General features: G+C 42.7%; 1 protein-coding gene across 3 annotated transcripts in view; it reads left to right on the plus strand.

Moving 5' to 3' along the window:
* Positions 1-16,006, plus strand: part of USP37 (ubiquitin specific peptidase 37) — a 36,318-nt gene extending 20,312 nt beyond the window's left edge. For 2 of the 3 annotated variants that reach the window (XM_082056075.1, XM_082056077.1), the window contains exons 17-24: positions 116-272; positions 2,959-3,211; positions 5,557-5,723; positions 7,529-7,589; positions 9,776-9,891; positions 11,116-11,185; positions 11,529-11,667; positions 12,482-16,006. In XM_082056075.1, coding sequence (XP_081912201.1) covers positions 116-272; positions 2,959-3,211; positions 5,557-5,723; positions 7,529-7,589; positions 9,776-9,891; positions 11,116-11,185; positions 11,529-11,667; positions 12,482-12,569 — 1,051 coding nt within the window. In that variant the 3' untranslated portion in view covers positions 12,570-16,006. The remainder of the gene's footprint in view (positions 1-115; positions 273-2,958; positions 3,212-5,556; positions 5,724-7,528; positions 7,590-9,775; positions 9,892-11,115; positions 11,186-11,528; positions 11,668-12,481) is intronic. The other variant, XM_082056076.1, reaches the window with a different exon arrangement.
* The last annotated feature ends 231 nt before the right edge of the window (positions 16,007-16,237 follow it).

Below are 16,237 nucleotides of genomic sequence, written 5' to 3' on the forward strand. Positions count from 1 at the left end.
GTACTGCCCCACAATGTGAAAATCGAGCGTAACACTTCTTTAGCAGTTACTTTGAAACAGATTTCTACAATGCTACAATGTCATGAAGTTTTATAGCCATGTTTTTAATTTACAGAAAATACACTTTCAAGTCAAAGAGCTCTGCAGCACTCTGTGTAGATTCTGACAGCGATGATGAGCCGTTGAAACGTTCTGTTGCCCATAGCCAAAGGTTGTGTAACATACAGGGTAGAGATCAGCAACAACTGCAAGAAGAGCCAGAAAAGGTAAGGGTAAGAACCACAAACTTCCATATACATAGATCCTGTATGTGCTCATGTCTGGCCTGTGCTTTTCTTAGCATAGACTGTGAGTAAAGTTGATGTAAGATAACTTTTTCTCCTAATTAGCACTGCAGTGCTGGAAGGGAGTGTTTTGCTAATTGACCTCTCCGTACAGTTGTCTTGGGTTCCCACTGGGAACAGAGGTAATTACTTGCAACTGCATTTAGGTTTTCAGGTTATGTATACCAGCTGCTTAGCAGTTTTGTCAGTCCTTTGGGTAACTTTTACTGATAACATTTCCAGGCTGAAATATAGTGGGCTGTCAATAATAAAATTATGCAGTAAAGCCCTTGATTTAGTTAGATCCAGTAAAAGTTGGGCTAGTCAGAAATATTCAGTTGAGAGACTCCTCCACAAGTTTTGTTTGTGAGGAAGTGTAAGTAGTCTCTATCGCACAAGCCCTGTGAGTGCAGAAATTTTTGGCAATAAAGCCTGTTAATTTGAATAGCAAATTAATCATAGGCTTTCCAGCCTGTTGTGGGAAAGAGACAGTGGTGGTGATGATTCCACATAAGGGACTTTATTCTTTGTGGCCATGCACGTTGGCCACTCCTCAACCACAGGGCTGACCAGCCACCTGTTATCTCTCCTTGTTCTCCTGAGAGGACCTGCTCCTGGTCCTTGTCCGTGGAAGCGGCATTACTGCTGCTGCACCGTTCCCTTGGTTGCCTCTCACCGTAGCTGTGGATGAGGCTGCATTAGGGGCTTGGCAGTCACTTGGTGGCCAGTGTATCTCCCACAGGGCACTGTTTGCAAAACAGCCCTGCCCTGCGGGAGAACAGCTGGAACAGCAGCTGGATACGGCATTGGGTTGAGGGGGCAAACAGCAGTTATAGCATCATAGAAGAGTTTGGGTTGGAAGGGATGTTCAAAGCTCATCCAGTCCGACCCCCTGCAATGAGCAGGGACATCTTCACCCAGATCAGGTTGCTCAGAGCCCCGTCCAGCCTGGCCTGGGATGTCTCCGGGGATGGGGCATCCACCACCTCTCTGGGCAACCTGCGCCCGTGTTTCACCACCCTCATTGTAAAAATTTCTTCCTCATGTCCAGCCTGAATCTCCCCTCTTCTAGTTTAAAACCATCACCCCTTGTCTTATCACAGCAGGCCCTGCTAAAAAGTCCGTCCCCATCTTTCTTATAGGCCGCTTGTAAGTACTGAAAGGCTGCAATAAGGTCTCCCTGGAGCCTTCTCTTCTCCAGGCTGAAGTGAGCAGAACTGCAATTTCTGTGAGTTCAGCCTCTGCAGGTGGAGTAGTATTTGAAGTAGTTTTTAAAAATATGTATTTAAAGCAGCCTGTCTTAGAACCTGAGCTACTTAAAATCTATGCAAATAATTTTTAATAGGAAAGTTCTATTCAAATAATGCAAGATGCTGTTAAGTCTTTAAAGTCCAGCCACTGAGTTAGTATTAGTTGTTGGCAAAGTGCCTGGAACTAGAGTTTGCTGAAGAGCTAAACCAGTTTTGACGTTAGTAGCCTGCAGGTGCAGAGAGAGAATCAGAATGCTTAAAAAGCAGGTACTCGGCTTTCCTTATTCAGTGCAAGAATAGATGTGAGGAGAGAGTTTGAATTTGTCAGTTCTAATTCTTGGCGGGCATGATGTCTAGAAATAAGCAGTTTAGTTGGGTAATTCGTTTGCTAATCTTGTTTGATAAGCCAGTTTTAATACAAAATGCTGTATAAAACTAGACTTGTTCATCAAAAGCTTGCTGTATAAGTAAAAACACCAGTTAACAAAGTTCTGAGATCCATCCAAATGCACTTTGAAATAAGACCAGGATAAGTACATTCTGATAGAAACTAGTTTTCCCCATTTTTTAACATAATATAGGAAAAAAATCTAAACATATGGTAAGTAGTGTAATTGTATAAATATGTATACATGGAGGTTAACCTCCTGATTAAGTTAATATAAAAATCATTGAAATTACTGTAGTAGTTGTAAATCAGTATGGTGTGGGAGTGGATGAGCATCAGTTTTAGGAAAATTACTAAAGAAGGAAAAATTCAGATTAAGACTGCAGTGTTTTTCCTTTCTTCCAATTCAAAGTTGTTCTTTTCTCATTGGGAAAGAATAATTCCCCCCTTTCCCTGGTTAACTGTTTTCTTACTTGGTTTGCAGAGTCCTGCCCACCCCTTGAGATTTCACATGGCAAGTCTGCAGCACAAAACCTAATTTTAATTGCTCTTCGTACCAGCCTGATTTCAGTTCCTATTCTTCCATCCCTGTGTTCAAGATCAATTACTCTCATGTTGCTGCTTCAGTCTTTGTTAACAAACTTGCAATTTCACTACTTGTGCCTCAGCACTGACTCGCCAGAGGCTTGAGGATTCATCACAACATAAAGGTGGAACATGAGTGTTGAAGGGAAGAGTTACCTGGTGTGTGTTAATCCACAGGGCCTGTAAAAACTGGTTGTAGTTTATATTTAAATATTATTCCTTGGAGTGAATGTAGCTACAAAGGTTGTCTCTCCATTGACTCTCATATAACTTATCTGTTTAATGTTGACAGAGCCAAGCTTCCACTCCCTTGGGTTAATAAAATAAATTTAAAAGATCTCCACAGAATTGTAAAGCTGATGTTCTATCCCTTTTTATTCAAGCACTTAATCATAGTTCCATTTATCTCTAGGGTTCAAAAAGAAGTAAAATGGAGGGTGATAAATCTGAGCTGGGTAATGCTGGTTTTGATGGGATGAGCGAAGATGAGCTGCTGGCAGCTGTCTTAGAGATTAGCAAAAGGGAAGCTTCTCTGTCTCTGAGCCATGATGAAGATAAACCCACAAGCAGCCCAGACACTGGTTTTGGAGATGATGAAATTCAGGAATTGCCGGAAAACCTGGAATCTATGGAGATGGAGAAACCCAAAGCATCATTAGACTCGGGTAAGGCAAAGCAACCGTCTTAATTGGTCTATAGTGAGCTAAAGTGGGTCACTGATAGCAGTAGTTTAGTATGTATGGTGGCAGAATCTGGGCACAAGAGCACTGCTGAAACTGCCTGACTTCCTCAGAGTTTTCTTGCAGTTTCGCTGTGTATAAAGTGTTTAATTCATTGAACTGTGAAAATGTATTTTACTGCGTGTCTGTCACCTCTCTGATAAAGGTAACATCATCTTTAGAGTTAATTTCCTTTTTTTTCTCTCTCCTGATGATTAACACACGCTTCCACTGGTTCCCGTACCAGACAATTCAATTTACTAAGATTTGGGAGTGTCTGGAACCTAATCTTCCGTAATCAGAAAGTATTTTCATTTCTGTAGCTGTTGCAGCCTGGGCAGCACAGTAGCAGTGTTCCCATTGCTGGCGTGTAACAGTGATGTCTGGAGCGTCCAAGACCCAAATGCTTTCATAAACGCAGTTTTTTTGTCACTAATTACTAATTAATTTAGCTCTATCTCTGTAATTTTTTGTAATACTTATTCGTGTGAGAGCAGACACTTGAGTGTAAGAGACTGGGCCTCTGACCCAGAAACACGGTTAAGTACAAGAAGGAGCCTGTTTGATCTCAGTGTGGGGAAATTGAGTCTGTTAGTGTTTATCATGTGTTACATGCCTTCAGTCAGACTTTTACTTCTAGTAGCCTGGAAAAATAAGCCAACAGTTTGCTCTTCTCCTCTAAGAGCCAGGAGCTTAAATATTCACAAAAAAACCCTCGCTCTATTACCAAAAATTGCATGTGTTTCGATGGGCAACTCTTGATATTTTGCGTGTTGGAAGGCAGGATATAAGAAAACGAAGTCTGTGGTCAGCCTTGTTTGTGCCCTCCTTTGTATACACTGGTGTTGTGTGGAGTTGTGAGACTGTGGCCATATAAATGTATCTCTAGCCAGGTTTTCTTTGGAAAGCATAATGTAATTATTTGAAGACTGTTGTGACACTTAAGCAAAAAGTATGTGTTTAATAAAAGTTTCTGTATTTTCTGATTAAGAATGCAATTAAATGCTCAACATTGCATTCAGCTTTCTATATTTGACTGTGTTTGACCAAAAACCCCAAATACCACTCAAAGCACACAGTTTGGCATTCAGCTAAGATGTGTATCTCTGTGTGTTGAGTTACTAGTTACAGCAGCTGAATGTAACTTACCATGAGTTTACCATCTTATGTTTAAAGGAAATATAATTGCAAAGGATGCATCAGACAAGATGGTTCTAAACATGTAAACTTTGTCCATTTCTTGTTACCACTAGTAATACATTTATTTCTAAACATGTAATAGTTTGTGGTGCTTTCAAAAAAGGCTGATTTAGATATGACAGAAGATGTATTTTCTGCTACATGATCCTCAAATAACAGTTGTATGAGTATTTCTTCTTACACTGGAAGTTTTCAAAGGTCATGTAATAAATTCTGTTTTGTTTTTCATCTTAAGAGGATTAGGCTGATGGATTATAGTTCTGGTTCTGGTGATCTCGTGTTTAAGAGGCTGCAGATACTGAGAGTGCCTTGTATAATCTTTGCTAATAACTAATGAGCAGATTCTGAAGTCTGCATAGGGCAAAACTAAAGTTTTGCATGTTGCTGCATGATAGCTGTTGGAGCAGGTCCTGACTCTTTCTCAGCTGCAAGCAAACGGGAGAATCAAAGTGTCCTGCAGCTGCAGGAGGAGATGCGTGCAGTGGTTCAATGCACATTCGTTCCAGAAGTCTTGTAAAACACTTCTGCCATAGTGTTCGCTTGAAAGGTGAACTGAAAAATTATAATGTTCTTGCACTTTTAAAGCTGTAGATAGCGTTCACAAGATTGAAGCTCTTACCTGAAGTAAAAGTTGACGAATATAAACAATGCTTCAGATTTGTGCTTCCCTCTATCTTACATATGATTTGGCTTTAATTTTGGCTTCATCTATAGTACTCCGAGGTATAATATGCAATGCAAATTTTTATAATCCGTCGTTCCTTCTAGAGACATTCAAGTGTCAGCTTCACGGCTGCAGAAACCTAGTGCTGCGTGACATCTTTCTTTAGTTAAAATTTATGTTTCTGAGTGAACATAAAAGGCTAAGAAGAGAACAGGTTTGGGGATTAATCAAATGGTTCATCTTACATCTGTTAAAATAAGACTTTTGAGCTTTTCCCATTTGACTCGTGTGTTTTTTTTTAATGGCTAGTGAGCTCTCCCTGTCAATAGATGTCACTGTGCTGCAAGGATTGTGGTGATTTAAGAGGATTTAGCTGGTAACAAACAGAAGACCCAGGAAAGCATAACTGTACTTTCTGCTTCCTCAGGTCCTGCCAATTTCACTGAGATAACTAAAGATTTTGATGAGAATAAGGAAAACAAAACTCCGGAAGGCTCCCAGGGGGAGGTTGACTGGCTGCAGCAGTACGATATGGAGAGAGAGAGGGAAGAGCAAGAACTCCAGCAGGCGCTGGCTCAGAGCCTTCAAGAGCAAGTAAGAAATGAAGTTTCCTTCCTTGAGTTGTCTTGTCCAACACTGGAAACCCGATGGCTAAAGGAAAACTTGTGTTCAGGCAGTAACTGCAAAGGGATTCTGTTGGGGTTTTTTGAGAAAAACAGATGAAGAAAGGTTTGGGTTCTTCTAGCTCCAGTGTCAGTAGGGTGACAGCACTGGATACATCTGGGCATGTTTTGTATGTACGTTGGTAACTGTATATCACATCACAGACCTGCAGATTTCTCAAAGCTTTCCTTGCACATTTATACACTGCCTTGTAACATTATATAAAAATGATGATAAACTAAAATGTTGCTGTCTGTCACTGAGAAGCAAGCCCACCTTTAGCTTCCCTGGCAGTTGCTTCTTGCAGCATGTTTTATCAGGACTGAAAGCAGCAGGTTTGAAAGCAAAGGCTAAGAATGGCCATGCCAGGTCAGCTTAAAGATCTGTCGATGCCAGTGCCTTGTTTCTGGTGCTAGCAAGTAAAGCATGCTTAGTAGAAAATATAGGAACAGACCATTTATGTGATCCTTCCCTGTTAGTAAATTGAAAAAAAATCACAAATAATTTAGTCGAAAACAAGTCCTTTAAATCAGACTTGGAAACAACTGTGATCTTGGGTTGTGTGCTGACCATCTGTGTTCCACTTGAATTTCAAGACCTGTAACTGATTTCCACAAGTTTAACGGAGCTGCTGAGAGTGAAGCAAGCGCTTAGCCAGGTCTTTCTTAAAATAGGTGCCCTTGTCTGCTCTCTATTAATACTAAAGCTGTCATGGTTTTCCTTATGAGATCTGATGTTTCCATGGCGCTTGGATTTTTCTCTCCCATTACTCATTATGAGGTGCTGGTTGGTATTTTCCATGCCAGATGTAGCTTTGATTCAATGATGCTGAGTAGTTTAACAAAGATTCACAAATGCTTTAGAAATAGTGAGATAAAAGGCCTCATGCTAGTAATGTAAAACTGGCCTTTGAGTGTTGTTCTGCTACAGTTCTGAAGGGAAAACCTGCTGCTCTCATGATTCAGGCATGGAAATGCAGTAGCTGTGGTTATCTTGATTTGAAATACGTAGTTAGGGTTCTGCATTCAGGTGTACTCATGGCGTTCAAATCCTGAATTAAGAAACTGGCTCATTAAATATTATTGACTGGCTTGCTGTAGCTCTGAGCTTTCGAGAGTGGTGGGAGGAACAGTGATATTATCCAAAGATTAGAAGGGTTTGTTGACTTGAGGTTTCTTCACTACTTGTTCATGGTAATGTTTTTAAGATCTGGTTGTTTAGTGGTGATGTCTTTTGCATCCTGCCTTTGTGAATTACACCTGTTACATAAAACCACTGGCTCTGCTTTCAAATGTCTTACAAATAATAAAATCTGTCAGAATTTGATGACTCTGTCCTCAGCTGGCTTTGGGCAGAAGAAGTCTAAATTTTGCCGAAGTGTGAGGAGCTTTTTGTGTAAATGACAGCTTTCCTTAGCAAAGGGTTGCAAATTCATTCAGATGCTTTTCAAATTAATGATCCAGAGAAAGCGTTTGGTGTTACCAGAGACTCGCTCTGCTGCATACCAAACTTCAGGAGCTTTGACGAGCCTTAATGAAGGTTTGTCCCAGGTTCTGTTGCACGGGAACATTGGACTCTCGCTGGTTGCAAACATTCCTTCACACAGTACTTTTAATTTACAATGTCAGGTTTGTTGTAGAAACCAGAGCAGCACAGTTTCAATGGAAAAAGAGCACCACAAGAATTTTAAACAGCAAAGTGTCTCAATGGGCTAAGTTTTGTTCTCTTCCCGTCAGGAGGCGCGAGAACAAAAAGAGGATGATGACCTTAAACGAGCTACGGAATTAAGTCTACAAGGTGAAACTCATTCAACTTCTTCCAGGATGTTGCTTTTGAGGGAAAATAGATCTGTATGTATGAGTGCAGCTCCCGAGTGTCTGTAAAAGAGCTGGGATTTCGTGCTCTTTGGTGTGTGCTTTGCTGTGTTTGGCTTTGCTCAGGTCAGCTTTTCTTGTTCTCAGTTGCAAGAGCAAATATCAGGAAAAACTTAATAAGAAAAATATCTTATTTCAGTCCCTTGAGTTTTTAATTTCCTTTTTATATATAAACAAGCATATCATGATATATGTAATGTTGTATTTCTATAATGTTAAACCTATATAACTAATATTTAATACAACTAGCAAAATGGACCTTGGAATTTTGCATTCCCAGCAAAAGCCAGCATGCCAAAGGCTCTTGTCAGAGCATAAGGATTATTTCTTAGTTGCATTGATATTTTACTGTTGATTAATTAAGGTACTAGCCTTGCCCAGGAAAATGAGTAAGTGCTCTGTCTGCCTGATAGAGGAGAGGAAGGAGACAGATCTCACTGCAAAAAATAGCTGTTGGGGGTGAAAAAAAGAAACCCAAAATACACTATCTGTCTTTTCCCAATCCAGACAGCATGGTGAGCCTCGGGCACTGTTTAACGTTCGTGTGAGGGTGGCATGCGAGTGATTTCATACAATCTGGCAGAGCAAAGCGTAACAGAGAAAATTCCTGCTCCAGAGAGGGAGGGCTAATGAAGTCTTGTGTTAGGATATTTGTAGTTGCTCAGGCACCTCTAAAGGCGCTCATTTATTACTGGATGAGCCCATGTCTGCTTCTGAAGAGAAATAAGTTGAATGCTGATTAAATGTCCCTCAGCCTGAGTCCTGTCCCCTGTTGAGCTCTGGCAGACTGAGTGCCCAGTCCCTCTCAGATCTTCCTCGAATCTTGGCTGGGAAGGGTTCAGCACCAGAAATCCTTCCTCCTCCTGATTTGCAGACGCTTGACTTGAACATGAGCATTGCCTTGTGCTCAAGTTACTGCCAGGCCATTTGTAAGGCACCAGCCAGCAGCTGTTTAAGGAGATGTTAGTAATCGTGAGCATGTATCTGGTAGTATTTGTCTTAGAAAGGTTCCCAGTGGTGCTGCAATCAAAGAACTGCTCGTCATCCAAGGGCCATTGGTGAAGTGGCATTTAGGCAATACCTGTGGCAAGTACTTCATGCAGAGACCTGCCTAAGTGGCTGCATTTCTCGGCTGTAGAGTAGCTTACAACAGGCCAGGTGTGGAAACCAGCAGTAAAATATTCTCAGTTAAAGGGATTCATCTGTAGACTTCCCAAGACGATTATACTAATCCAGCATCTGATGGTTTAACAGGGCAAGCAGTGTGAGAATCTCTTGAGCAAAATATCTCCATCATTACAGACACTGATAGTCTCTTTAAGAAAAAAAAATATTCTCCTGAGCAGTGTCCTGTTAATTTCAGCTTCTCACTCACCCAAGACAACATAGCTTTAATTTAGCTGGTGAAAGCATAGCTACTTCTCCTAATGAGTACTGTACAAAATCCTAAATTGGTTGGGTAGCTGCAGAATCCCAGGCAGTTTGGAACAGGCTGTACAGGGAGCAGTGGTGCCTTCCGGCTCTTTACAGAGAGCTGCCTGCGTTTTGCTCAGCCAAGCAAACTGGAAGTTCCTGCGGTGAGCAGCCTTCTTACCATGGAAAACAGTGAAAAGATGCCTGCTGCCAGCGGGAGCGTTTTGATACCAGTTTCAATTGAAAAATGCACTTCGTTAATGCAACTTATAGTTAAAACTGGAGTTCATAGCTTGTCGTTGCAGAGACTTACACTGACCAGGCTGGCTGTACTTCTTTTAATGCTGGTTCTGGCTGGAGACCACCAGTGCTCTGGAGCAAATGGGGTGTTCAAATGCTCTTTTATCACCAGCTGTTATTGCCATAATGCTCTTTTGTAAAAGTATGGCAGAGATGATGCTAAAATTAGTTCTGTAGTCCAAGATACTTTTCTTAACTATTGCTCTGACAATTTGGGGAAGGGAGAGAGAGTTTTTATTTGGAAGTTCCAATATCTCCCGCTTTCCTTGGAAAGGAAGCTTGAAACATTAGCATTTTATTGTGCTTGTTTATGTGGGTAGATACACCTCAGCCTGTTGCGAATTCCTGTGTGCACCATGGCTTCTCACACAGTATCGTTATTTCCATGCTATCTAGAGTTTAACAGCTCTCTCCTGGACAGCGTTGGTTCTGATGAAGACTCTGGCAACGAGGATGTTTTTGACATGGAGTATTCAGAAGCTGAAGCAGAAGACCTGAAAAGAAATGCTGAGGTGTGATCTATGATTTCAAAAGCCAACTGAGAACTATACCCCTCCTTTACGATCAATTTAGTGTTGGATGTAGTTTTACAGAGCAGATGTAGAGTCTAGAAACATCTTTTATGTTCAAAAGTGAAAAGATAGAAAATTTGTATCCTTAAGGGGATGTCCTATTGTATTGTTTTGATTTAAAAAAAAAAAAAAAAAAAAAAACAAAAAAAAAAACCAGCTGCAGAGACCCTCTGAGTTTCTCTAAGATGTGGATAATGGTGAAAAGGAAACAGTAGTCTTATATCAGAAACGTTCCAGTGCGTGTCAAGCAATGGGCCTGAAATTTTTACTTAGAGAGAGGATGTCAGCCAGCATGGTAGTTTAGTGGCAACGCCATGAGCTTCTAGATCCTGCACCACCAGAGCTGAGAAGCTGTGGCAAGGTCCTATTCCCACTAAGGGAAATGTAACGGTGACCCAGGCCGTGCTGCCAGCGTGCTCAGACTCCACGCAGCAGCGCTGCGAAAGCCGCCTGCCTGCCTGGGTGGAAGGAATACTGGGCAGGGTGGAAAAGGTTAAATAATTAGTGTTTTCTTGGGCGGTTTTTATTTTCTTACCCTTAAACCAAGAGCTGCATTTTAAGAATGTTGTCAGTGAATTGTTATCAATAATGTTTCCTAGTCAAAGAGAAATAAAAAGTAGTTGTTAGAAGCTAATTAACATCATTTAGTTTTATTGTCAGTGAGTAGACAGAGCATGTTTCCTGCTTGCAAAGAGGGCGTTGTCTGATGACATTGCAGGTGCAGGACAAGAGAATCTGGGCTACATATCCAGTATTAGCTGTTAAGTCTGTTTACCATTATCAAGGGTATTTCTTTGATATTTCAGAAATAAGCATGGGGTTCCATTTTTGGTTTTCTATGTTTATTTGGTACATTCATTCTGACATCAGTGGAAGTCACTCAGGAAATGGTTGTTTAGAAAACTTTGCCGTGTGGAGCTCATGTCAGCATCTGTTCTGAAGTCAGAGTGACTCCTCTCCTTCATTTGGCTGGCTGAAAAATTAAATAAGATGGGAAGGGTTTTCCCTCATCTGAAAGGACTCTTCCTTTGGTCTGAACCAGGGTGTCTGTTTGTGTAATCCTTGTCTGGGTTGCAGCTTTGAATAGAGTATAAATCGTCCTGTCCATAAGCTACGTGGGACAGAAGGGAATGCCTCAAAGCTTTAATTGGACTTTCTTTTCAGACAGGAGAGCTTCCTCACTCCTACCGTCTCATAAGCATCGTCAGCCATATCGGAAGCACATCCTCTTCAGGTAAAAGTTATCATATTTTTTTATTCTTCTCTTTTCTATCTTAAAAAGCCTGTAATACAGAATTACGGTAGCAGGATTATTTGCAGAGAAGCAGGCAGCACAGCAAGTCTTTCATCATGGCTCACTGGTGAGGGACCAGGTTGAGGGTGTCACAGCATGTGATGAAATACTTCTTATGGGGTCCATGGAGTTGCTTGTGCTGGTTACCAGTTCACTGGCCAAGATCTTCAGGGTGTTTAGCATTTAAATCTGACACAGGTCACTGGACCAGGGTATCTGTTAGCTAACTAGCATACTGGTTGAAGTGCAGCCTGAAAAGTAAGGTGCGTTCTCTGTCTTTAAGGTCATTATATCAGTGATGTCTATGATATCAAGAAGCAGTCCTGGTTCACCTACAATGACCTGGAAGTGTCTAGAACTCTAGAGGCCACCGTTCAGTGTGACAGAGACCGAAGCGGCTACATCTTCTTCTACATGCACAAGTGGGTGTCTTGGGGAATTTTGTTACTAGTAAAATACCTGCTGTTTGTGAGGAGGTGGGCTTCTCTTCTTCCTCTAGTCCTCTTTGATGGGATGAAAAGTATCTCCATGTATTCGTTGGAAGAAATTGTAGTCAGCATTATATGAAAGAATGACAAAATTGAAATGCTCGGAGTTCAGAGGTGTGGAATCATATGTCACTAATACATAGGGTTTTAACAGGATACATGACATCATCTTCTAAGAAGGGGATTCAGTGTCTCGGTTATGCACTGGTTGCACCAGAGATCATAATGGAGCTTGAGTTTTTCCCTTAAGTGCTGTGATATTTGTAAATGCCCTTATCCTGGCTCCTGGCAGTTATGTTGTTGCAGCTGTGGTCATCTCAGGACATGGCTGGGGTGAGGTTTGTAGGTAGGAGGAATATCTTTTCATGCAGAGGGAACTGAAGGAGGGACTTTGTCCCCCAGTTTGTTCCCCTTTTCTGCCTTGCTCTAACAAAGGATATTAGTTCAACTACAGACTGTGGCTTGTATTGCTTCTGATCCTTTTACCAGCCAGGAGTTACTTTCACTATTGTTACTGTTCTTTGAGGCTTACCACTGACCTTATTCATTGTAATAAATCTTTAAAAAGTGCTGTGGGATTCCTGGAGCCTTGCTTAGAGATGCCAGATAAAGACACCTTTCTGTGGCAGGATTCATGATGCTTGAGTTTGTGGATTAAATCCAGTTGCTGATTCCCTCAGGGCTGTCTCATGTTTCATTTGTTGTTGTTGTACCTAAGTTTCACTATTGTCCTTTCCCTCTGTTCTAGGGATATCTTCGATGAGTTACTAGAAACGGAAAAAAATGCACAGCCACTTAGCATGGAAGTAGGAAGATCGGTTCGTCAGCCTCTGTGAAGAGTAAAACACCTTGTTCCTCCTGAGGAACAAGGAAGATTCTGAACTTGTGCCAGACGTGCAGGAGTAACAAACAGCTCAGGGCCAAAACAAGAGACAAAAGGTAGAAATATGGGACACTCGGTTTGTTGAACCATCTGTGCGAGTCCTGGGCCTGAACCACACATTTAAACCTGATATCCCAGAGCAATCCTCCTGTGGTGAAGTTTTTATTGTTCCTCAAATAATTTTGTCAGCATGGAGCCTTAAAGAGTTGCATCAAGCCACAAGACTACAGCTGCTCATAAACTGATTTAAAAAAAATAGTGCAAAAAGAAACTCGACTTTAAAAGCCCATTCACCTGTGAGACGTGAGTGGCAAAGATTTACATATCACTTGGCATTTTTTTTTCCTCCAAGGGCAATTTAAGCAATAGATTCTGTAACCTGGCGTGTGTTGTGTTAGTAATATTCACTGGAAACCCAGATCACTGAGTACGCTCTTGCCAGTCATCTCGCTAACAGGCGTCTTGGAATCACTCACGCTGATGCGTTTTGACATTCGTGCAGTTCCAGGAAAAAAACTGTCGGTGCTGTGGAATGTATCGCATACCTGGTGGCAGCTCTGTCGGTTTTTTACACCATTCACTGTCATCTTCATTTAGACGTTAGATTATGTATGTGATTTCTTTTGTTTTACAAGTTCTGTTATTTGATTGCATTTTCTTCATAAGGTTGTTGCCTACGTACCATTTGGAGAGGAGAGGTCTCTCTTTGGGTGTGCAGTATTTTGCACTGAAGCTGTATTGCTTAGGGCTGTGTAACTGGAGTAGGAGGACACCTGGAGCAGACTGAGAACAGCAGCAGGAGTCGAGCAACAGCCCCTTGTCACCTTCTGGGAGGGAAAAAGTGTTATGGCTTTACTCTTTCTGCACAGGCCGGGGTTGTTGTGAAACAGGAGTGGGGGGGAAGGGCAGGGGCTGCAGGGCGTGCTTGGCACTGGAGTTGCTCTTTGTTTGAACCATGGTCTTGCCTCAGTCTTCTCGCATCCCAGGGTAGTGGGGTTTTTACTGCAGCTCTGCCTCTGTTCTCCCTTCTGAGGAGTGCAGAGCGTTCAAACTGTGAAACTCAACCAGGTGAAAAGCTTTCAGAAAGCCCATGTTCAGCATTAACAGAACACGGTTCGGAAGAAGTGTTGCGTTGTATTGGGTTTGGAGACATGATGCTCCTTTTATAGCTTGTTTCAGTGCAGGGGGAAAGCCTGGTGACTTCAGTTTTTTCTTTTTTTCAGCACCTTTATGCTGATTTAGTAGGGGCAGATGTTTCCTTTTGCTGGCATTTACTCATTTCAGATAAGTCGTTGCTGTTAAGCAGAGTAGTTGCTCTTGTTTTGGCCTCTAGTTCTGATTTTGCAGCTTGAGTTTTAGAGGTGAAAGGCTTCTTTAAAAAAAATCAAAACAAAAAAACACCTTTTTTGCTGTCGAGATAGTTTCTGGGTTTTTTAAACTATCGTTAGGAGTTTCTCAGGAATAAATTAGCTGAAGCAAAGCAGATGAAACCATCAATTTAGGAGACAGCAGGCACCTCTTCCATGGGCACTTCCACACCAGTTGATCCTGGCAGGCTGGCATGGGGACACTCACTACCTCAGTGGCCTCCTCTCACCCTGTGAGCAGCAGCAAGTGACAGCCATTGCTGCTGGGCACTGTCCCCAAGCTGTGCACTTTGGGGACCCCGATGTGGTGACAAGACTGACTGACCTTCCAGTCCCTGTGTGCAATGAGCCCGGTGGTCCTGGTCAGTGTGACATCTTTCTGGTTTCCAAGCTAGGAGAGAATGTTTGGTTGTAAACATGACAGAGCATTTATCTTGTAAGATGCAGCCTGAGTGGGTGTATATGTTAATTTATTACAAAGCATTATACTTTTCTATTGTTGATATTAATTTTGGTAGAATTCTGGGCGATGGGAAGAGGCGGTGATGCAGTTTTCCTTTGATCGCCCCTGTGAATGTGATGAAGGGACTGCTCTGTCCAGAGGGCAAATCTGTTTTCCCCAAGTGCATCCTATGCTAATGCTGTAAATAACTGGTATATCAGAAGTCAGCTCTGCTTTTTTGAGTGGCAAGGTTGTTTTTCCAAGGCGCTGCACTTTTACTTATAGTAAAAGCAAACATTGCCTGACTTTTCAGTGCACCAACTTTTGTGTAAAACCAGTTTTTGTTTGGAACAAGGTAAAAAAGCTGGTGCTTGAAACCAGTATTCCTTGTTTTATGAAAAGTTCTTGCTTATTATTGTAGCCATTAAGAATTTGCAGACGTCTCTATTAATTGCTTTAAGCTTTTTTGTTTGGCATACGGCAGCTCAGTTGCACCTTCACCCTGGCAGGAGTGTCTTTGGAGCCCCTTCCTTGCCGAAGCCATTCTGCCTGTTGGAGAGCAGCGGGGAGGAAGGCGGGTACGCAATCCCAGCCATAATGTGCCCACCACTCCTGCTGTCGCAGCAGCAAGTTCGGTAAGGTCATCACTTCCAGATGGGATGCCCATCCTGGGGTATAGGTCAGCGGGGAAGTTCAGTTGCAGTCCCTGAGCATGTGCAGGCTCTTCCTCAGATGTACAGAGTTGCGGTTAAACATTTACCTGCTCCTGAGTCAGCTTAGTTTAGTCCAAGTGTGGTTCAGCATATAAGTACAAGGAACTCCCCCTTGCCATTCCTCTTGCTCCTTTGTTGTTTGACTGAGATAGTTTGGTCTTGATTTGCTCCTCTATTCCAAGAGGTGTAAAACAGTTTGTGTTGATGAACTGGAGCTTGTGTGTGCTGGTCCCTGGGGGGCCCCAGCCAACGGGGCTGCACAAAGAGCCTTTGCAAAGCCAGGACTGGTTTCCCGACCTGGCAGCCTGAGACCACTGCGAGGAGCGGCGGGGGACTGGGGCGCTCTGACGCCTGCAGCTGTAACGTCACCTTCCCCATCCTGCGCAGCGTGGATAACCAGCACCCATGCATCTTCCTTCCTGCCCCAGGAACAACTGATCTCCAGCCCAGAGCTTCCTGCTGCGGTTCACCCAGGCATGGGGCACGTGGGGGTGCCCATGCTTTTGGGGGGCCAGGAACAACTTATCTGCTTTGTTTTCCTTTTAATAGAGCTAATTATCCCTGTAATTGCCCGCCAAAGAGAGAAAAAGGGGTGCAGGACCCCTGGCAGCTGCTGTTTGTGTAGCCATGCTGCCGGACTCCAGCCTTGCCTGCCACGGGGTGGCCACTGCCGGTTTCTGCCTGCACCCCAGCGTTCTGGTTCTTTACACTGTTGATGTGGAGCAGCACTTTTCTCTGTGTTTTAGCAGACCTGTTCCTCTCCATTCTTCACAGTTTTTGCTCTTGGGTTCCCCCTGCCTATTTTTAAATGATGTGTAGATAGATTTTTTTTTTTTTTGGTGAAATTAAAACCTCTTTATTAACCCTCTCTTGGTTTGGGATCTTATTTCCACACCCCCTGGGCTGCTGTCTGTTGAACGTTGCAGGTGATGGGCACCCCGCCCTGCGTTTGCTCTTGGGACTTTGCTCAGTTGCCCGGGAACATCCCATGTGTGTTCAGCACCTCCCTGCACATGCAAATCCTGCTTCCCAGGAGGGACATGTCCCTGTGGGAAACCCCAAGCCCCTCTGCAGGTACCTGTGGCTCCTAAGGAGGAGG

This window comes from Streptopelia decaocto (assembly GCF_964273445.1).
Source record: "Streptopelia decaocto genome assembly, chromosome: 6".
Lineage (NCBI taxonomy): Eukaryota > Metazoa > Chordata > Aves > Columbiformes > Columbidae > Streptopelia > Streptopelia decaocto.